At 41.4% G+C, this 23,054-nt stretch overlaps 1 protein-coding gene across 1 annotated transcript in view; it reads right to left on the bottom strand.

The window, feature by feature from the left end:
* Window positions 1-11,448: 11,448 nt before the first annotated feature.
* Window positions 11,449-23,054, bottom strand: part of LOC148144491 (scavenger receptor cysteine-rich domain-containing protein DMBT1-like) — a 37,071-nt gene continuing 25,465 nt past the window's right edge. Inside the window, exons 7-15 of the mRNA XM_087975348.1 lie at window positions 21,914-22,231; window positions 18,088-18,405; window positions 16,565-16,905; window positions 16,048-16,378; window positions 15,911-15,952; window positions 15,611-15,727; window positions 14,145-14,252; window positions 12,766-12,879; window positions 11,449-11,576 (exon numbers count right to left, since the gene is read on the bottom strand). Coding sequence (XP_087831474.1) covers window positions 11,449-11,576; window positions 12,766-12,879; window positions 14,145-14,252; window positions 15,611-15,727; window positions 15,911-15,952; window positions 16,048-16,378; window positions 16,565-16,905; window positions 18,088-18,405; window positions 21,914-22,231 — 1,817 coding nt within the window. The remainder of the gene's footprint in view (window positions 11,577-12,765; window positions 12,880-14,144; window positions 14,253-15,610; window positions 15,728-15,910; window positions 15,953-16,047; window positions 16,379-16,564; window positions 16,906-18,087; window positions 18,406-21,913; window positions 22,232-23,054) is intronic.

The following is a 23,054-nucleotide window of genomic DNA, read 5'->3' as shown; positions in this document are numbered from 1 at the left end:
AACATTGCTGTTACTGATGATAGTAGATTTTTCTGCATGTGGTCACAGTCACTCGAGCTGCTGTGGTCCGGATGCTGTCAAGCTTCTTGACTTTTGTTGGAGATGCACCCAGTCCGGCATTTGGGAGTACTCCATCACTATGTTTCCCTGTCCTAAGATTCAGCGAGACATGTTGAGTTTCCCAGCATTATCGATGCTTGATTAAGAGCTCAGTTGCCCTGGTGGAACTCAGACTGGAAGTCAGCACACAGTTTATTACCGTGTGGTTCCTATTTGACAACACTTTTGGTGACCCCTTCCAACACATGGCTGCTGACTGAACGTAAGCGGTTTGGACAATATTTGGCCTAGTTGGATTTGTCCTTTGGTTAACATAGGAACACATGTGGCCCATTTCCCGCACTACCTCGGGACATAAATAGTGCAGAGACATTGATATAAAGGTCATCATGTCAAATTATCCTTTTGCAGGTGACCACTCCTTACGGAAGTGTAGATCACAAAATACCTGAAACAAAATTGGATAATCACAGAATACAAAATGAAGTTGTGGAAGTGTGTGTGTTATTTTCTCTCCCTGAAAGTCTGTGATCAATGTTGTTACAACAGCATCAGTGCTGTAACTCAGTTGTTTGTAATATACATAAGTGTTTTGGATGAAACTGTAGGTGCTCTGATCAGTGACGTCCTGATCGTCACACTTATCATCAATACCGATTTAGAATCCACATCGCTCCTTGACTACTATAAGGCCTGTCTCTGTCTTATTCTCTGCTCGCTCTCCACATCTCTTTCCCTTGAGCATCTTAGATAAATTGCACATAAATCAGCATTATCCAGCCCTCTTCAGGTCTGAATAACAGTCAATGGACTCGAAACATTAAAATCATATTTGTCCCAAGTTTCTGCATTTCTTCTGTGTTATTAATTCAGATTGCCAACACCATCAGAACTTTGATCGTGTGGCCATGGTGAAGAAACTGGGTACAGTTTAGCGTTATAACTACATTCATTCACATTATCAACAATTTCCATTTTATCCTGTGCTGTTTTGATCGAGTCATCTACAAGACAGCGCCTGAACCATGTCTCACAGATGTGCTGCAGAATTTCACATCATATATGGGTTGTGTTACGATACAGGGCAAATTGCCAATCATCTGAAGAAATCTGATCTTTCAGACAGAGGCAAAATGCATGAACACGCATTTTGATATCATAAATGCTGGACATTACCAATGAATTGATTGCATCGAAGAGCCGTAGCATGTTGTTAAAAAACACGCAGAAGCATATTTTACAGCAGATCATAATTTGGAATTTGGCAGGATTTATGTAAGGTTCAGTGTATGAAAAGGCAGCTTCTCATTCTGCAGAACATCAGAACCGTCACTGCGCGTCTTGCCTGTCTGTTCAATCAACAGGAAACACCTGGTACCGTGGTAAATTCTGTGCTCTAATGTTGTCGCCTGTTTCTCCTTTAAAATAAAAAATATCAGATGGAAAAAAGCAGTAAATTCGGAATTAGAATATACACTCAACAGAATCTCAATGGGGGCGTCATCATGGAAGAGCACATCTCAGCTCCAGGCTCATGTCAACTGGGAATCTATAAATATGTTAATACCTTAAATCCTGAACGGTCGCACAAAATTTCTGTATTCTAGTTACTGGTAAACAAACGTCTAACAGAATGATTCAGCGTGACAGAAACGATCAGTTTGAGATTCAATCAGTGCGAACAAACGTGAATTAGGATCCAAGACTGAGGCTACACGTTTGGAGACAGTCTGTCTGTCACAGAATCACTGAGTTGCAATAGCCTAACAGACTGGGATGAGTTTGTTCGGCCAATGGTGTCTGTGATGGAAATGTGTTGCTGGAAAAACGCAGCAGGTCAGGCAGCATCTAGGGAACAGGAGAATCGACGTTTCGGGCATAAGCCCTTCTAAGCGATTCTCCTGTTCCCTAGATGCTGCCTGACCTGCTGCGTTTGTCCAGCAACACATTTCCATCTCTGACCTCCAGCATCTGCAGACCTCACTTTCTCCTCAATGGTGTCTGTACTGGCTTTTCAAACACTCATGATTACCTAATGCCCGTGTCCTGTCTTAATCGGATAATCTTGCAAATATTTGCTTCCATTTTCATCTAATGCTGTGGCAAGTTTCAATCTGCATTCCCCAAGTTTCCAGGCAGTGCCTTCCATATCGTGACGTCCATCTTCGCTGCTTTTGCAGATCTCTAAACTATTGTCGTCACCTGCTTGTCCCATTTTTTTTCGGGAATGCTTTCTCCCAATCTACTCTGTCCACATCTCTCAGGCAGGCAGGAGGAGATATGAAGCATGTGCAAGACTTAGAAATCATTACCACAGAGAAATGCAGAAGATATAAAGTTGCACTGAGTCGGAGCAGGGATAAAGCAATGGGAATTAGACAGAGAAAGACGTTGAGCACTGATGTCACAGAATTATATGATCACACCATAGAACATAGAACAGACCTCCAAAGGAGCTGATCTTTCTGCCCAATATGCTTGTGTCCACCATGATGCTGTTCTGAACTGATTCCATTTGCATGCATATGGTCTGCTTCTCTCTATCCTCTACCTGTTCATTCAACTGTCTAAACACCATTGTTGATACCATAACTGTTCATGCCACCTCCCATGGTAACACATTCCAGGTACTACTATCTTTGAGGTTAAAAACTCACTTTTCCTTCCACCTTTCTGCCTCTCAACGTAAAATTGTGCCCACCAGTATTGTACATTTCCGCCCTACGGAGACTCTGATTATTCTCTTTGCCTCTCCCTCTCATAATTTTAAATACTTCAGTAATCTCCCCCTCAGCTTCTGATGCTCAAACGGAATAATCCACGTTTGTCCAACATCTCCTTGTGGTTAATACATTCCAATCCACCAACATTCTGTGAAACATCTTCTGCATGCTCTCCAAAGCTTCCACCTGCTTCCAGTAGTGCAGCCTTCAAAACTGTGCATGGGCCTCCAAATTTTTCTTGATCGATGCCTGATACATTTGCAGCGCGATTTGCCAACATTTACATTTACTGCCCCGACTGGAGAAGGAAAACATGCTGTATAACTTCTTTACTAATTTATCCACTTGTGTTGCATCTTTCAGGGAGATATGGACGTGAGCCCTCTGTCAATCAATGATATTCAGAGTCCGACCATTAACAGTGCAGTTTCCACTTGCATTTAATTTCCAAAAATGCATCACCATCATTGCCAGGTAAAACGCTGTCCATTGTTTCTCCAACCAAATGTGTAACTGATCCATGACTTGTTGTGACTTTTGACTCCCTTCCTTACTGTGCATAATCAGTCAATTTTTGTGTCGTCTGCAAACTTACTAATGACACCACCTACACTTTCATCCAAATTTTATACATGTGGTTAATCACCTGCAGACAGGGAAAAACACGGTTCTGTAACATCCTGTGTTTTCAATGGTCAATTCAATTTTACACCAAACTTTCCATATCACCATGGATTCCATATCACTTACTTTTCTGAACCAATCTCCAATGAGGGATTTATCAAACACTTTACCAAAATCCTTGACCTTCATTGACGTGTTTTCCTCTTGCTTCTGAGCTCCCACATCCATCAAATTACACTTCTTTGGATCCACCTCCATCTGCTATTTCTCTGCTCAAATTTCCAAATGTTCCATAGCCTGCTGTATGCTTTGACAGACTTTCTCACTACCCACATCTCCGGTAATTTTCATGTTTTCTGGAAATTTACTCACCAGATCAGCTAAATGAATTTTACAAACAATGCAGGTCACAACAAGGATCGTTCTGCAAAGAGATATCTCTCAGACCTCCAGGCAGAAAACAGATATCAAAGTTGTACTTTCTGTCTCCTCCAGCCAAGCCAATTTTTGATATATCTTACAAACTCACAACCATGGAACCCATGTGGTTTTATCTGCTAGACGTACTGGAGATTATTCAATGCTTCAGTAAATTCTTTGCCGGCAACAACATCTACTCACTACCCTCATCAATTATCTTCATCACTTGCTCACAAAATTCAGTCAAATTTGCGAGTCACGGCATCCCACGTTAACCCATGGCTACTATCTCTAAATGCACTTCTTTTAACAAATGTGAGCAAATGCCGTCCATATGAATCTTCTACAAGCAGTTAACTACCATGGATGAAAAACACAACTACATGTAATTCCCTGAATTAACAGTGTTGCTCTTTTTAACCAAACGAAACACATTGCCTATTCTCCAGTCTCCTGTGTCCTCTCTTGTGGCTAAAGAGATACAAGAATCTCTGACAAAGCCTCAGCAAATACCCCAGCCACCAAATCCTTCAATATCCTGGGAACATATCTAAACTGATATTTCACATCACACCCGAAACCTCCTCACTCCTAATCTTGAAAAGACCCAGAATATCAACATATTCCTCCCTAAATTTGCCATCATCTATCTCATTCTTACTTTGTGGATACGGATGCGAGATATTCACTAAAGACCTGACTCCCTTCCTCTAGCTTTCGTCATAAAATCCCTCCTTTGTCCTTGAGTCTGTTCACACTGAACTCTTGCTCTGAATGCAACAATACATCGCCCTGATCCTACTGGCCAACAACATTTTATGGTCTGTTTTAGCACTGATAATTCATCTGTTAATGTTTTCTCTGCTTCCTTCAAACCTCGCAATGGTCTTGTTTGATTTCAATGTTCTAAGCACGTGCTTCCTTTTCTCATTCTGACGAAACTTTTGATATCTCTTGTCATTTGCAATTTCCGAATCTTGCCGTCCTAACCTTTCTGCCTCACAGGAAGACGTTGATTCAGGTGTAGTTAAAAAATTGAAAAAACATTTGGACAGTTACATAACTAGGAAAAGTTCAGAGGGAATGGGACAACTGCAGGCAAATGGGACTGCTCTACTTTGGGAAAACTTGATCAGTTTTGACGAGTGGATCAAAAGGTCTGTTACCGTGATGTACGACTGTATGGTTCCACGTGATTCCGAATTCTGATCATTGACCTTTAAATGAATCCCACCTGACAAAATTACATTTCTTCTGAAAAGAATCACTTAAGCCTAATTTCTCCAGTTGACTATTCTAAAACATGAACCAGAGGACCTGTATGATCATTATTCTACCTACCTTGAACATACTGAACTTTGATCACTGTTCCCACATTGTCTTGCACTGAAACATTCACCGGAAACAGACAGAAATTGTTAAAAAAAAAACACAGCAGGTCTGGCAGTGTCTGTGGAGAACAAGCATAGTTAACGTTTCGGGTTCCCTGACCTCCTTCAGAATGGGCTTTGGCTCTGAAGCTGTTCATATATACGCTGGAGAATGTATAGGGACGGATGAATGAGTGAAAAATGGAGTGAGGTGTGACAATGAGAGATGAAAATATTTGGATAGACAAAGGATTGATAAAAGGCTCGTTGGGAATGTTATTAAATTGGAAAAGAAAGCAGAAAAGATTTACAATGCTGTAATCTAAACTGGATTGTTTGTGTTGCCAGGAATGGTTGGATAGGCTGGGACTGATTTCTCCCCGGATTGTAGGTGACTGATGGATGACATTGTAAAGCTTTACAATATCACGATTGACATACATAACGTGAGTATCCAAGGCTTTTCAATCACCAGGGTGGAGGAAACCAAACACACAGTGCATAAGTTCAAGGTGAGAGGGGACAGATTTACAAGGGAACTGAGTGTAGCTTTTTCACATGATTCATGTTTGGAATGAGCTGCCAGAGGAAGCGGTGGAGGCTTTTTGCATTTCTAATCCAAACAATGTGAATGGGATACCTTTATCCCAAGCATTTGGGTAACCCTGACAGTACGCTCATAAACGTGATCTACGGGGTCTGATGCCACCTTTCCAAGGCTCCCTTGGATTCAGGAAGGTACGCATTTTATTTAAGGTGCTGCATGCAGAATTTATCCATGACTTCCTTAAATACTGCGGAGCAAAATTGGAGACTTGGTCTCACTGAATCTCTCTAGGTTACCCATACTGGGTAAAGAAAGGTACCAACTCCTCCACCACCCTTTTTGCCTTAACACACCAATATGGAAATACCTCCCGAAATCTGATAGCCACATCCATTACAGTGAGCAAGCAATGGTTCCCACTTCTGGTTTTATGGAGAGGACATACACAATCATTCATAACCCACGTGATGTGTTCTTAGAATGCGCGGTAATTGGCAGCAAATGCACTAGTTTGATTACTGCCTGTGGCTCACCCTACTATGCACCTCTGAAATGTATGGCAAAGTGTACACATCCTTCTGCAGTCCAGGTCAACAGAAGTGCTTTGGTACCATAGCCTGTGTCTTGATCACACGAGGTGACCTCCTCCTGGTAATTCATTGCTCCCCATAATATTTTCCGAGTTACTCAGGGAGAGAGGAAGAGGGACAGGGCAGACAGGCACACGACAAAGGGAAAGAGTGAGAGACAGTGAGGGATCAGAAGGAGGAGGAGAGGAAGGGATAAAGCGTGGGGGAGAGGGTGTGGGGAACGGCAGACATGTAGAGAGATATGGAGCAGGGGACAGATGAAGGAAGAACGAGGTGAGAGTGGGACAGGGAGAGGGAGAGAGAGAGATGGAGGAGTGAGGAGGAGAGAAGAAGAAGGGAGAGAGAGCAAGAGAGATGAGAAATGTCTCTGTCCCAATTACTCCCTTGTGTTAAAACTGATATAACACCACCCTCTGCTGGACTGCCAACGCCACTGCATAGGAGAAGCTGCAGCGTGAAAGCCATCAAGCGGACCATCAGAGAGAGAGAAAGAGAGCGACCAACTCACAGCAGCATAGAGATACAGAAAGACAACCATCTATATTGATGTGCACACCGGTACCCACGACACTTACGCACATACGCTTCGCACAGATGCAGGCACACAGACATGCACACACTAGTGAGATGATTGCAATTTTACTTCGGGTTCCATCAGAGTGAAAGATGTTTATGTTGAAAAACCTATGAGTTTCTTCTGCAATGTCGAATTGATTTATATTTGGGCTGTTTCCTGATATTGTACACCTTAAATCGAAAATTTGCTGGCAACTGTATTCTGGCCCCTCCCTGTGAATTACAATTCTATGTAATTTATTGAGTCAGATTCTAAGTGACGGAACAATTTAATATTTGAAGGGCTCAGGCCAACACTGGGTCTGTTCATCTCCTTCTGCTCATATCACAGGGGCAAGATTGATTGAACAAAAGTTCTACAAGCGCAGGTTTGAAGGTCAGGCAGCATGCAAGAATGATTCCTGAAGAAGGGCTCATGCCCGAAACGTCGATTCTCCTGCTCCTCGGATGCTGCCTGACCTGCTGCGCTTTTCCAGCAACACATTTTCAGCTCTGATCTGCAGCATCTGCAGACCTCACTTTCTCATGGAAGAATAAAGTATCATTGAAACCTGGGAAATTCACTGGCTTGAATGCTTTATCCAAGAAAAAATATCTGCCGCTTCTGGACTGGTATTGGTTGGCATTGTCTCACTTGGAATATAAGAGGAGGACGGGGTTGGGGGAGGGGGTAGAGAGAGGAAGCGAGAGAACTTCCAAGCCTTTGACTCTCGCATGTTTTAGTTTATTGTTTCGTTCAAACTTCCCTCCCGGATAAAGTGTATCTCATTGTAGGCAGGAACACACACTCGTACAAACACAACAAAATGCAAAGACACACATATGGAAACTCGCATCAACATGGCCATCAGTTTAGTTTCGTTTAGTTTGCATTACAGCATGGAAACAGGCCCTTCGGCCCAACAAGACCACACCGACCCGCCGAAGCGTAACCCACCCATGCCCCTACATTTACCCCTTACCTAACACTACGGGCAATTTACCATGGCCAATTCACCTCATCTGCACATCTTTGGACTGTGGGAGGAAACCGGAGCACCCGGAGGAAACCCACGCAGACACGGGGAGAACGTACAATCTCCACACAGTCAGTCGCCTGAGGTGGGGTAGAGAGAGGAAGCGAGAGAACTTCCAAGCCTTTGACTCTCGCATTTTTTAGTTTATTGTTTCATTCAAACTTCCCTCCCGGATAAAGTGTATCTCACTGCAGGCAGATACAGACACACTGGTACAAACACAACAAAATGCAAAGACACACATATGGAAACTCGCATCAACATGACCATCAGTGTTATATCACTTTGAACAAAAGGGATGACTGAGAGAAAGTGGGGAATGGTTTAACCCTATTTCAACAGATTCAACATCTAAAACAAACAGAGACTCCACTGCAAAGAGACACAGTCACAGATATCGTCTCTGGATGTGTTCTCTTTTTTTGTATCTCTGTCTCTACTTTTCGGTTCTGTCTTTCTCACCCACCACTCCCTGCTTGTTTACACCTTAAAATATTACCTTACACATTTCTCACTCTCACACATGCCGTGCCTCAATTCATAGCCTTCTGAAGTTTCCTCCTTTCTGTCCGTTCAAAATTAACACCTCGCCCCCACTCCCACACCCACCCCGCGCCAAAATTGTGCTTCCACAATTTGTCCCATTCGCAACTTTGGCGATCCTCACCAAACATGCCCCTCCAAACAGAGCATGCATCACACCCTTTGTAGTGTCCCACACCTGCACGCTGTTCTTACAGTGGTAGCTTCAACAACGCCTCCATGTCACTTCGGGGGAGTGGCAACCAGAACTGTGTGTCATCTTCCAAATGTGGCCGAATTAAAGTTCGACAACACACAACCTGACTGCATAAAAAGTATACCACGTATTTTCCGACTAATGCAGGAAACCTTGTCATGTGCCTCCTTGCTTACCTTACCCACCTCCGTTGCTACCTTTACAGAAAAGCAGATTGTAAGCCACGATCCTTCTGTAGGTTAACTTTCCAAGTTCCCTTCCATTTCCTGTGTACTTCCCTCCTGCAATCGGCTTTCCAACGTATTGGCCGAAGCACAGATATTCTCATATTCAGAGGTGCAGTTGTACAAGCACAGCTAATTACAACCACTCTCACTTACTCACTGACACTCACACACATACACTTGGCACTGACATCAACAAACGGACTCAGAATCCCAAAACAAACTTGAAATCACTGCATTTTTATTGATGAATTGTGTCCTACATTTTGCACATCACTTTCAGAAATATTCCCAGTTCATGGACAGAACATTTCATTCAATAAACAGCAAAACAGCACTTCATAGAATTCTTTGGCTTGACAAGTTTAAAAGCCTCCTTCATTCGGTATGAGAAAGCAAAGCAATTCCACATGGAATTTCCTCAATACCTCATTGACCCGCCACAGGACCATCGTCCACTATTGTGACTTCAAAAATTCACACTGAGAAATGAATTATGTAATATATGCACACATAAAAAATAACTTCGATGCACTCTGTTTATACCCACTTTTAACTCATTAAAACACACAACATGCAATTTTTCAGTTATATTTCAAATGTATATATATGCAAATATATATATTTCAATGCCAAAGTACATGCTGCTGAATTACAACCAGTTGCAGCTCATAGTGAGAAAAATATTTTTGAGATTTAAAACGATAGTCGGCGACTTCTCGCAATACTGGGACGTCCCATGTTGAAAACGCTTCTAAAATCTACCTGAAATGATAAAGAAAATAATTTGAGTCCACGCGTTCAAGTCGCCTCTGGCTCGATTCACAGCACATGAATCTACCAATCCCTATCTGAAACTCTCACTCCATGGAGTAGGGACAAGACTAATTCTGCCTCAGCAAGGTCAGACTGATGACGGGCCATATTTGGAAGTCACATTGACATGTTTATCGATCTGTGTGTTTAGCTGATGCAAACGACAGCCTGGAAATTACTCTGAAGATTAGAGAGATATGTGCAGCAAGTGATCACTGGGCCAATATTTATTCTACAATCAACAAGCTCACTCAAAATATTATATAATGATCATCGCCTCTGGTTTGTGCGAATATTGGCTGGGCAATATCCTAAATGATAGTAGTTATGAAATGTTCAAAAGTATATCATTGGCCATGCACGATTTTGCAGGTGAGATGTTGATTGAAATTGCAAGATAAACAAATATCTATGGTTTCTTTCGCACTCCTAAAACAATTTAATAGATCTCTGTGAAACAATAAAAGTTGCTTTCTTCATTAATTTAAACAATCCTCACGAAAGTATTCAATGTTTAACTCAAAAATAAATGTCAAGTTTTCCATGATGATTTTCAACATTACATAGTGCTCAAGATATTTCAGAATATTGCTGAAAGCCAAGGCATCCCATTCTTTCCTCTGCATCAGAAACATTGGAACTCAGAGGGAAACGTCGCAATTGTGGGTTTGATGCGTACGTTGTAAAAGTTTGGATCGCACATCCAGTGCATGTCAACAGTGAAGGCGCCACCGATATGCGAGTTATCAGGGGAAGTCAGATGTATTTTCTGATTGGACAACAGAGGTAACATGGCAACGGCTGTATCATAGTTCTATCGAATCATGCAGTGCAAGGAAGCTCATTTGCCCATTCGTAATCAGAAACAAACAACGGGAATTGCGAGAAAAACCCAGCATGTCTGGACACATGTTTGGAACACATCAAAGTTAAAGTTACAGGCCCGGTGACCCTTCTTCAAAGAAACACAGGAGCTTGTTTGTCAGTGTGGTGACTGCTACATGTTACAGGAGAGTTCTCACAACAGTAATTAAACAACTCTCTGTGAAAAAGGAGAGAAGGTGAAGAATAATGGAAGCGGATAACTGGGTTCCAAGGAACATTGGAGCAGTTTTTCTTTTCCGAAAGGTCATTCGAAAACACTAAAATGGTTAAGCAGCTGATCAGATATTCTGGGTTTCAAAGGCAAACGTGAGTTATTGGCATTTTTAATGTTCAGCTTAAGGAGACGTATTCTTCTTCGGGAATGGGTGTGAGTGCAGTTCCTGAAAACAACCACATCAAACGCACGTCTCTTTGCACATTACAAGTAAAGGTCCTCGGCTCTGTATTCCCTGTGAGCTACAAGAACTAAACCATTCAAACTGTTGAGCACGTAAAACCCCATCTTTCATATCCTCCATACAGCCAGTTGATGACGCATTGAAACAGCAATTTTGTAGATTTGTAATTACAAAATTAGGTAAAGATCAGCGATTCGAAGACCTGACAAAACGCAGTGTATGATGAATCGCATCGAATTCATTTTTTAAAGACGGTTCTTCATGCTATTGAAATAAAAATCGTTCTCCAATAATACATTGCTTTCTCAGTGACAAGCTGTGGAAATGAGGCACAGGTTTGGACGTTGTTCTAGGATTTTCAGTAAATATAATATTATCATGGAATGGAAAGGAATTATGGCAGTGTGAATGCACAGAAAGGTGGTTAAAGATGTGAGTATCTGTTATTCAACTCACCGAGTCAACAAAGACCACTGTCATCATCTGTAAGTGTGAGGGGTTCATCAGGATCACTGTCCAATTGTAACTTTCCATCATGACAGTCTGCATCTTCAGTCTCAACATCGTCATACTCACCACGAATTCGACCTGGAGAGAAAGATGAGCATCACTGTTACAAATTGAAATACACAACAACGATAACTAGAAAACGAGACGAATGTCACAGATAAGGCAAGTGCTGGAAACTGAGACCAGAAGAGTTCGGTCAAAATTCTGAAGTTACGGAATGAGCAGAGTTGGTGCAAATTAGGATTGTTTTCTCTGGAAATGAGAAGGTGAAATGTTATCTGATTGAATTATTCAAAATAATAACCCGGATAAGATAGGCAACATAAAGTAAACTACTTCAACTGATTAGACTATTTTAGCTCGAGGTGTTATACACAGAATTAATGCCAGACCGTTCAGAGAAGATGTCAAGAAAGGATAAAGCTGTACAGGGTTTGGAAATATATTTCCCAAAAATTAGCTGATGTCTGATCAATTCTTAATTTTATATGTGGCCGAGATTATTGTTGATCAAAGGTATTTATGGACATGCTTCAAAGGCAGGGAGCTGGATTTAGGCCACACTATAGTTTGGAATTATCTCATTGAATGCAGGAAGAGTTACGAAGGGCTGAGAGACCTACCGCTGTATCTGTCTTGCAATTGATTGACTTGGAGCTGAGCATGCAGAGTCGCTGGCATGCCTGCGATGAGTCATGAAATGATGACGACTGTAGTTCGGGAAGACAAGAAGGAACATCTCTCTATGGTGGAGAGATCAATGACCAAAGGCCATACATTTCAGACAAGTGATGGGAGAAGTAAACAGGAAATCTACGACTCTCTGCCAGGAAGGGTGAGATAGGCAAAACGCGCTCAAAAAAGTATTCAGTGATGCACTTGCAATGTCAAGACATACAAGGCTGTGGGCCAAGGTGTGCTGTAAAAATGCGATTAGAATGATAACCTGGTTGTTTTTGTAATGTTCAGCTTGAGGAGACGTATTCTTCTTCGGGAATGGGTGTGAGTGCAGTTCCTGAAAGCAACGACATCGAACGCACATCTCTTTGAACATTACAAGTAGAGGTCATAGGCTCTATAAACTCTGTGAGCAACAAGACAGCCGGACAGATCATGCCCATGATCATGTGGTATCAAAACAGCGATTTTCTCTTTAACCAACATTCCAGTGGTCAGACTACCTTGTGCGGGTTGCAATCGTTAAGTTTTGGACAGCTTAGAGGGTGTAGGACGAAAATTAATTGACAGAAAGTGATGCTATACACACCTGGAATGCTGTTGGATTTCACCTCAAGATTTTCAGATCCGGGATTATTGTCAGTCAAGTTGTGGCTGGTGTAGTATTCAATGCGATTGAGTGAGTCAATGGAAGCATAAATTACTAAAAATAAAAATGGAGAGTTATTTTCAAGCTCGAATTCCAAGAGAAGCCATGACCAATAAGATTTACAATGAGGCAAATATTCTTCAACCAGAGGCTTGCGAATCTCTGGAACACAGATGGCTATTGAGGCCAATCAGTGTGTATTTAAAACAGAAATACAAAGGTTATTGATTAATAAGGGGATAAAAACATCCAAGGAGAAGGCAAATCAAAGTGGTTGAGAATCACATCAGCCCTTATTGAATGGCAGAATAGACTCGATCAGCCAAATGATCTAATCCTGATCCTGTATGTCGTAGACTTATGGACTGTAGTTGAAGGTTTTATGTTATTAATTGTAGGGTGACAACAGAAAGTATTGTTCTTTAATCGTGCCTGTAGAAATATCTGGAATAATGTCAAGTGAACCCACTGCGGGAAGGAATATGATATAAGATCTAAGAGCAGGAGTACTCCATCTGACCGTTCCAGCCAGTTCCGCCGTTCAATAAGATCATAACTGATCTTTTCGTGGCTTCAGTTCGACTTACTCACGATTTTAACGTTCAAAACATTATTCACCCCAGTTCTAAAACATCTGATGAGGCAGGGAATTCCATAAATTCTCAATCCTGTGGGTGAAAATGTTCCTCCTCAATTTAGTCCTAAATCTGCTATCTCTACTTTTCAGGCCATGTCCGTTCAAATAATAGTCATTTCTAATTTTATTCCAACCAAAATGGATAATTTCACATTTATCATCTACCAGACATTTTCTTTCCATTCATTTACACTGTATCTGAACACCTGAAAAGTTTCAGAGTCATATGCACACTTTCAGCACCACTCATCTTCTGTGATTCATCATATTTGTTTATACATTGATTCCTCAATTTTGCTTCCGCTCTTTGGTGCTGGGTAATCCATACTTACTGCAAAAGTTATGTTATTTTAAAATCAATGACGAATTGATTAGTTGTCCAGCCATCTGAAGGGGTCAGGGTGGAACCAGGGTAGAAGTGAAAATGATAGTTCTGTTTGCATTTTCAAATACATGCCAGAACTAATCTATCAGGAATGTACGCCAGTGGGAATTATCATATTGAAATTCTTCATCTCACGAAATGCGGACAGAGACACAGTTAATGAGATAGCTTCCCAACACGACGACTGTGTATTAACTATTAATCATGTTCATTCAGTCATTGATCATGGGAGACTGCAAATTAAATGGAAGCTATACTTATCCAGTCATGATTCACTATACAATAGGAAATATATACCTGGTCCATGTTTGTGGTCCGTCCTCTTGCCAGGGGGAATATTCTCAATTTCTTCATAAATTCCTTGGTACAAACCAAGGCGTGAGCCTCTGCCACCAAGGTAAAGTTCTGTTGAATAAACAAGAGACTGGTCAGCATTTGTAGCTGAACACTCGCAGAAACAAGGTGTTTATATCTGAAGAACCAGGGGAGAGAGGAAAGAGTTCACACAATGCTGTAGATTAGAATCTTCACACAACGTTAACTGATCGCTGAAGGGAGAACATCTTGGAAAAACAAGTGAACAGGTCATGATTAATTTCCATGTCACATCAGTTACCGAACCCAGTATGTTAAACAGAAAGAACGAGACGTTCTTGTTGGTATACATTTGGGTATTTTGTTCTAATTTTGCTGATTCAAATATCTATTCAAGAAAATTCTCAGCTCGCAATGGTGCATGTGAGTGAAAATGTTGAGTGCAGAAAATGAAACTCTTTAATGCAATGAAAAAACGAAAATGCTCATACCTATATTTTTAAAAAAACTTGATACCATTGAGGAGATTACAAATTATTGTTCAACATACCGTGGTGCTAACAAACAAGATTGATAATAATGTTGTTAGAATTGGACTACTTTCATTAAACAATTGCATAATTATGACAATTAGTTAAAAACCAAAACGTGAGACGAATGAAATAAGGTGCACCTTGATGACATTGATCGTGATAGACTAAGTGCCTAGTTTTTATGGCTATATGTAAAGGAAAATTAAGAGCATGTGAAAGGATAGAAAATGATTGTTATTAGTGTTGATTGTCATTGCCAACTCGTGGAAAATGATTCCCAAGCAAACGCTTTTAAATTATTGTGCAAAGTACAGAAGTATCATTTGCTCAGTCAAGGGAAGCCAATTGTTGCCTAACTGGAAGTTCCCTTAAAAGGACCCTTAATCCTCTCAATGATCTTGGGTTGTGGTAGCAGCACTCAGACACTGAAGAACCATAAATAATAGTAACTAATGAAGAAATATTTAGAGGCAGTCTGCAAATAACTCAATGAAACGGAGACATATTGCTGCCGTCATTAACCTGCTCTGGAATGTCATGTATATGTTAACTGAAAGATAAGAAAATGCAGTTATTATATTTCTTTCCCAATGATAATGACTGGAGCAACTCCACATTATACGTTAATTCAGTTTCTCTCCAAATATATTGAGCGACTTGATGCATACTTCACATAGTTAGAATATTCTTTTAACTGCTATTTACAGTTTTGATGCATTTATCTGAGTGTTTATTAAAACTTAGCGTTTCATTGGGCAAAGTCCCTCGAAGAAAACAAACAGCCAAGAAGTGCCGCACAATCGTGACCATCTCAGTCAAATGCTCGAAAAGTGCAATAAAAACGTACAGCCCCGAGAACATATGCAACAGTGAAAGTGACGCAGTGTTAGTTCAGTCGGTAGATATGATGCTTACCTTTCATTTGCAATTTTCTCTGCATGACCACCAGTAATGCGACCAACTCACAGATTAACAAGACTCCCAAAGATGAACAGACGACAACAGGCATGGAAATAGACGGGCTTTCCTGCCCTGAAAGGAGGGAGTATAAATGGGTTTAGCATAGTTAAGGTTGTCATGGAAAATTGTAAATAATCATCATTAAGGAAACAATGACACTAGCTTCCAAATCGTAAAAATGCCAACAGCATCAATGTCACATTTCAGGAAAGTAACGCGAACACAAATACTAATAATAATATCAGTCATAAATACCCGCAGGTGGAGGTGAAGGGGAGACGGTCACCAACTCGGATCCTGTGGAACAGAAAGTCCGAATAATTATGAAGGAAATCAAATAGTTGCCCTGATTTTTAACATTAATGGCGCACGTCAGTCAGCATCAATCTTACCAGAGCACTTTACGCTGGCAATTTCCTTGTGGTTACACTTGCTGTTAGCTGGAGCTGCGGAGAGACAGTCCAACAGAGAGAATTCTCTTCCCTTACACTTCACATCATTCTGCCAGATAACATCTTTCTCCTGGGAGAGAACGGCCTCATCTCGGGCTGATAGAGCGAAGCCACATCCCAGCTCTCTGCAGACAACATTTGCATCAGTTATATCCCAGGAATCGCCACACAACGTTCCCCAGCGTTTATCGCACATGATTTCCACTCTTCCAGAACAGTTGCTGCTTCCTCCATGCAAGTGCACACTGTCTTGCGTATCTGTGGTACAGAACTGATTATTATTGAATGCAGTACAAAGCAGAATCTCCAAGAATTGGCACATAGAGAAAGAAGACGCACCTAATTGTTGATGGCAGTAAGTTGAAGTGAGGGTCTGCTCCTTTGTCACATTGCTCTCTGTTGGAAGGAGAAAGATGCTCAGTCTCTTGGAAATTCATGTTTGAAATGACACCCGAACATTGAGAAGGCTTGTCATGTTACCTGAACAAACTACACCAGCATCTTCCCGGTGTTGACAGTCGTGTTGACCCCACGGATCTGTGTGACATTGCCACAGTGTCGACTCGTGTGACAGACACTCCATCTCATCGAGCCAAATAGTTCCCGTTCCTGCTCCGAATGACTGAGCGTCGTACTCAACATACTGGAACGCACCACAGTGCAGCTGTTTACAAATCACTTTGGCAACGTGTGGATCCAATGTGTCTGAACACACTGTTCCCCAGGTCCCATTGTAGAACACCTCTACTCTTCCCTCACAGCGATGCTTTCCATTCACCAGCCGCAGCTCCTTGTGTTCTGTTCAAACAATAACAGATATCCAGATTGTTAGATTGTCCATATTGCTGGTGTGTCCTGTGATTGCCGAAACGAGCAGGGTGCATGATATGAACAAAGGGAATTGCTGGAGAAACTCACTAGAATCTGTGAAGAGAGAAAGCACAGACAAATCTTCAGGTCCAGTAACGCGTATTCTGAATTGAGGAGGCGTCACTGGACATGAAACGTGGTCTCTTTGTCTCGACGGATGCTGCTAGACATATGAGATTTTCCAGAAATTTTCCTTTTTGTTTTAAATTCGCAGCATCCGCGGACCGTTGTGTTCAGTTTTCTTCATGACACATATTGCAATGAAAAAAGGAATGAGCCAAATGTGTATCGTGCATGGAGTTTAGAAGGACTTGACCAAGACACGACTAGAATCTGGCGAACTGTTTGAGAACCCGAAATGGTCGAGAAGCAGAAACTGACAGAAAACAGAAAGCCTGTGTTAAAAGTAAATTGTCCACTTTGCAGAAGTGACGGTCCACTGGAACTGGTTCTGATATCGTGGCTGTTCAATTATATACATATATATAGATATATATGCAATCAATTTTAATTTTGTATCACCAGGGAAGTTTCAAACTGCTCAGTTGGAAGCAAATTACGGAATATTTTTACTGTTCTGAAAAATCATGAAAAACGCAAGTGCACAGTAATAAACAGGCAGTACAGGTCAGATACAATTGTACAGGAGCTGTGTCTGATACAGTGAAGTCTGCTCGGAAACATAAAGAAAAAAAACTCCCTTCATTTTCGAGTCACAAATAGTTCGATAGACACACGAACAGGTCTCATATTACTGGTGGCCCAATACAAAAGTAAAGATCATAAATTTGGAATTAAGTTTTAGTAAACCCTTTATGACAATCAGGACAATATTGGCATCCACTTGGAGTAGTGACAACAGATCAAAAATGACACTTTTCATGACAAACGCGTCTTGTATCAATAGAAGATGAAAAAACTGACAGAAAAGCAAGTTAGATTAGAGAAACGAATTGTTCTTTCACTTTTTGTGTACATGTAAGTGTCAGAGATCGTTTCTTTAAATTACTGCCGCTGCTCTACATTCCTTCGAATTCAGTGAACATACGTCAGCATGACGTCTCACTTACAACATTCGAGCAAAGTAATAGCATTAAAGAATGGCCTCACCCGAGCACATAATTCTCACATCCTCTTTATGAGAACAGTCGTCTTGGTGACCCAATGGTACTGAAGGACATTCCCAGAGAAATGATTCGTTTCCAAAACACTTCACGTCCTTCCACCAAATGTGGCCTGAGCCCGGTCCAGAGGAGGAAGGGGGTGTCATATCCAGTGCTTTTCCACAACCCAGTTGTTTACAAACGACTTCAGCGTCTACCACATCCCATGAATCATCACAAACTGAGCCCCATATTCCATTGTAGTAAATCTCCACTCGACCAGCACAAGGGCTTCCACCATCTGACAGCCTTACCTGAAAGTGCTCTGTGAAACAATTACACATTCAATGCACATTCCCTTCATCACTCAGGGCAACATAGTACATAGATACAGGAAAGAGCGTTTTAAATGTTCTCACGAGAAGCATTTATTGTGCTTAAACATAATTTCTTACAAAACTGTTAGATCAAGTGTAACCTTTTAGCAAGAATGTACAGCACATGAATGTTTCAAAATATCTTATTGCACCTGGTACTGCCAGGTTCAGTTTCCCTTTCTATATTGAATATTCTGTGAAATATTTTGCAAACAGTTGCATTTGTGCTTTCTCTTCCTGCCACTCCGTTTATGTCTGTCCACGCGTTACTTTGTCTAATGCTCACCCTATTTTATAGTGCACATAACAGTACGTTCGTCCAATATAAATACCGTCTCAGCTTTCATTCATCAGCGCACATGAGAATACTATACCTTACGAGAATATAACTGAAAGACAACATATATATTAGCATGACAGCAATAGCACTTTGAGTAGTTGTAAAAGTGTAAATACTGAAAGGGGACGAAAAGTCATTTCAGGTTATTATCACGTGTACTTAGATACAAAGGTCCAGAACTAATTCACAGAATCACAGATTTAAGAAGTCTTCAGCACAGAGAAAGAACCTTCGGCCCACCAATTCTGCTTCTGTCAAAAACAAGCTCCTAAATATTTTATGCTCATTTCCCAGCACTTGGGATCGTCCTTAACTCCTTCGCATCACAAGTGCACATCTAAATATATCTTAGATTTCACTAACGTTTCTGCCTCTACCAAACTTACAAGCAGTGAGTTCCAGATTACTCCGCTGCCCCAAGTGGATGAAAAAGAGTATCCTCAGGTCCCTCTGAACCTTCTGTCCATCACCTTAACTCTATGCCACATGGTAAGCAATTGCATAACATAGGGGAAAGATTTCTTGTTGCTTATTATACACCTCAATCCCGCCCATACTCATTCGCCTCTGTTCAAAGGAAATGAATCCAAATCTGGCCAAGTTGTCTTCATAGCTAAATGTTGTTCATCTCAAGAAAATCTCTCATCCGTTTCCCCCTGCATTGTCTCCATGACTGTCAAATGCATCCTCTGATGTGGATTCCTTAACTGCACACAGTTTTCTGCTCTGGTCTAAATCATGCTTCTTGCAGTTTGAGAATAAACTTTTTCGCCTTAAAAACACTGTCTTCAGCTTCTAACGAACCATTTTATGATCTTTATAGAGGAAAAGTGAAGCTTCCATCAGGTCAACAGCATAACAGCTGTTTGTAAGTTATTCTGCACAATGGAATTTTTGACAACTTGTGCGCTGGACCTGACACGAGAGGAGACCTTCCCTGAGCTCACTGGTTGCAAACTGCTTTTCTGATTGATGGCAAGTCACACAGTTGCTTATATCTACCGCACAGCATTCCCCTAACTTTAGTTCCAATGCTGTTGCAATGACCCCGGTTGTGATTCGAGAAGAGTACTTTCCACTCCATCACCAAGAAGCCATTGCCTCGACATTTCAATGATCATGAAAGCGTTCCTTCAGGGTCTCATCACCATCCCGAGCTACATAACGTACAACGACTCCCAAAATATTATATAATTGCAGTGCGGCGACTTCGCATGTGAAACATCTCAAGACACTTGTTTTGGATGGAATACGTCTCTCGTGCATTATCTGCAAAATTCAAACTGCGCTTTCAGTCTCTGCAATGCTGCACGAGATCAGAAGATTCTCAGAGAAGATAAAAAGCTCTACTAATTGAAAGAAAAGCGATCATTTCAAGTAATGGAGTCCTAGACATATCCAGGACAAAAACAAATCCTTCAGTCCAACTCCTCCATGTCAATCATATATTCTAAATTAATCCACTCCCATTTAACAACATTCCGCGCACATATCTCTAAACGTTTCCTATTTATTCACGAATCCAGATGCCTTTTACATGTTGTAACCGTACTATCCTCCAACACCTCACTGTCAAGATATTTCATACGTACAGCCTCTTTTGTGACAAACATTGTCCCTCAGTTCCATTAGAAATCTTTTCCTCTTACTTGTATCCTCTGCCCTCCAGATTCGGATTTCACTATCCTGGGGACAATGTCTTGTCTATTCACCTTATGCATGCCCCTCCTGATATAATAAACTTCTGTCAGGTCTTCCTTCAGCCTCCGACCATCCAGGGAAAAACGCCCAGTCTATTTATCTTCTCCATATAAGTCAATCCTTCCAACTCTGCTAACATCACTGCAATTTTTTTCTGAATCCTTTCAAGTTTACCAGCATTGTTCTTCTAAAAGGGTGGCCAGAATGATACACATAATTCCAAAAGGGGCCAACCAATGTACAGCCACAGCATGACTTTCGAACTCTTGTATTCAGTGGCACGGATCAATGAATGTAAGAGTACCAATCACCTTCTTCACTGCACTGTCTCTCCATGCCTCCATTTTCAATGCACTTAGAGTCTGCACACCGAGGTCTCATTGTTTGGCAACAATCCCCAGGACCTTACCATTAAAAGTATAAATCCTCCTCGGATTTTACTTATAAAAAGCCTCACCTCATATTTATTTAAATTAAACTCCAATTCCCATTCCTCGGAATTTTTGCCTGTCTGAACAATATCTGTTTATAATCATTCTCATCAAAATTTCAAATCGCAACGCCAACGTCACTCTCACAAAATTAGAAATTGCTGGTGAAATGCAGGAGGTTTACTGGCCTCTTTGGGAAGTGGGGTTAGCATTTCAAGTCGAGTGACTCTTTATCTGAACTAACGCATTCTTTGTGCACGTGTGTCAACTTTACTTTTGGGTTAAGAAACTGTAATTAGATTAGATTACTTAGAATGTGGAAACAGGCCCTTTGGCCCAACAAGTCCACAACGACCCTCCGAAGAGCAACCCACACAGACCCATTCCACTACATTTAACCCTTCACCTAACACGACAAGCAATTTAACATTGCCAATTCACCTATACTGCACATCTTTGGACGGTGAGAGGAAACCGGAGCACCCAGAGTGAACTAACGCAGAAACGGGGAGAATGTGCAAACCACTCAGACAGTTCCCTGAGGCGGGAATTGAACCCGGGTTTCTGGTACTGTGAGCAGTAGTGCTTATCACTGTGCCAGCCTGCCGCCCCTTAAGACTAGATTAAATTCCCGACATTGTGGAAAGTGGCCCTTTGGACCAACCAGTCCACACCGACCCTCTGAAATTTAACCCACCCAGACCCATTTTCCTCGGACTAATGCAAATGACAATCTGCGGAATTTAGCATAGCCAATTCACCTGACCTGCCACGTAATGCTTGTATCTGACACAAAAATGGTGTTAATTTCTCATATTCATCCATCTGCACCCGCCGCCCACCTCAGGTCTGCTGATATCCGAGCGATGAATAAATGGTTCGAGTGACACTGACAAGCCAGTGGTGTACATTCTCAATTTACTCAGCAGATGAATATTTGGCTTGATATATCTGAGCTGGTTTAAATGTGAAGAGTCTACTTACCTGAACAGAGGACCCCTACGCTACTGCCTTCGATGTCAGACGAATTCAATGTGTTGGAGATCCTGCAGTCCTGGAGCTGTGATTCATGTCCATGACATTGGACAACATGCACCCACGAACCACCATCACTCTCCCCATACTTTGAAGAATTATATATTTCTAAGGCATAACCGCATCCCAGCTGTCTGCAGACAACGTTGGCATCATTCTGATCCCACACGGTGTCATGCACTCCGCCCCAGCTTCCATGAGAGTAAACTTCAACTCGGCCATCACAGCGGCTTTCTCCATTCACTAGTCTTAACGCCCAATTTTCATCTGTAAAATAAGAGTTACTGAGAACAGCGATTGAAATGAACACAGATATTCGAGAACTGACAATCACAGGAAAATGTATGATTTGCAATCATAAAGATATTTTGTCCATTTACTTTTTCAAATACTTTCATCATGTCATTACATTTCTTCCATAAACAAAATTGAGAGAGGCGTGGAAATAAAAGTGCTGCTCTTCTGGCTTTCGTTGAAAATAAAGTCTCGTCTTCAGCGAGCGACCACATCCATTCAGGCCGACTGTCAGTCTGCAGATGCTACTCGTATGCTTTGACCATTTATATGTTGCCACTACTCTCATGGTTGACGGCAGAGCATGTTGCACTGAGCAAATGACCCGCAACATGACTGAGACAACGGTTAAGATGATAATGGAGACGGAGGAACAAGTCTGTTTGAGAATTATGACATTCAAACCACTTGTGAACATTTGCGATAGCTCATAAATTTTAAAACGTGATGCTGTCACTCACTAATGTAACTGCCAATGTTCTCCATTTTCTTTTGAACATTGTCTCCACGCTATTGATACGTCAACATCTTTTATTAGAAGGTATGAATACATCTGATTTCTGTGGCGCCATTTGTGCAGATTCTGATATTCACTGCCAGGAGTTGAGGGCAGAATGTCATGTCGTAAAAATGTTGACACGAGTAATTCAGATGCTTTATGCATTCTCTGGGGGAATGTTGGAAAATGTATGCTTTGGAATTGGAGCCCAGTTTCAGCTCGTGAACAGGGAAACTATGAAGAAATATTGAAAACAAAACTCATGCAGCCCCTAATGTTTGTCAGGAAATCAAATCT

Source organism: Chiloscyllium plagiosum, unplaced genomic scaffold (assembly GCF_037043375.1).
Source record: "Chiloscyllium plagiosum isolate Xiang-an unplaced genomic scaffold, Cpla_swu_hap1 HiC_scaffold_27, whole genome shotgun sequence".
Lineage (NCBI taxonomy): Eukaryota > Metazoa > Chordata > Chondrichthyes > Orectolobiformes > Hemiscylliidae > Chiloscyllium > Chiloscyllium plagiosum.
This window is presented reverse-complemented; position numbering and strand designations above follow the sequence as displayed.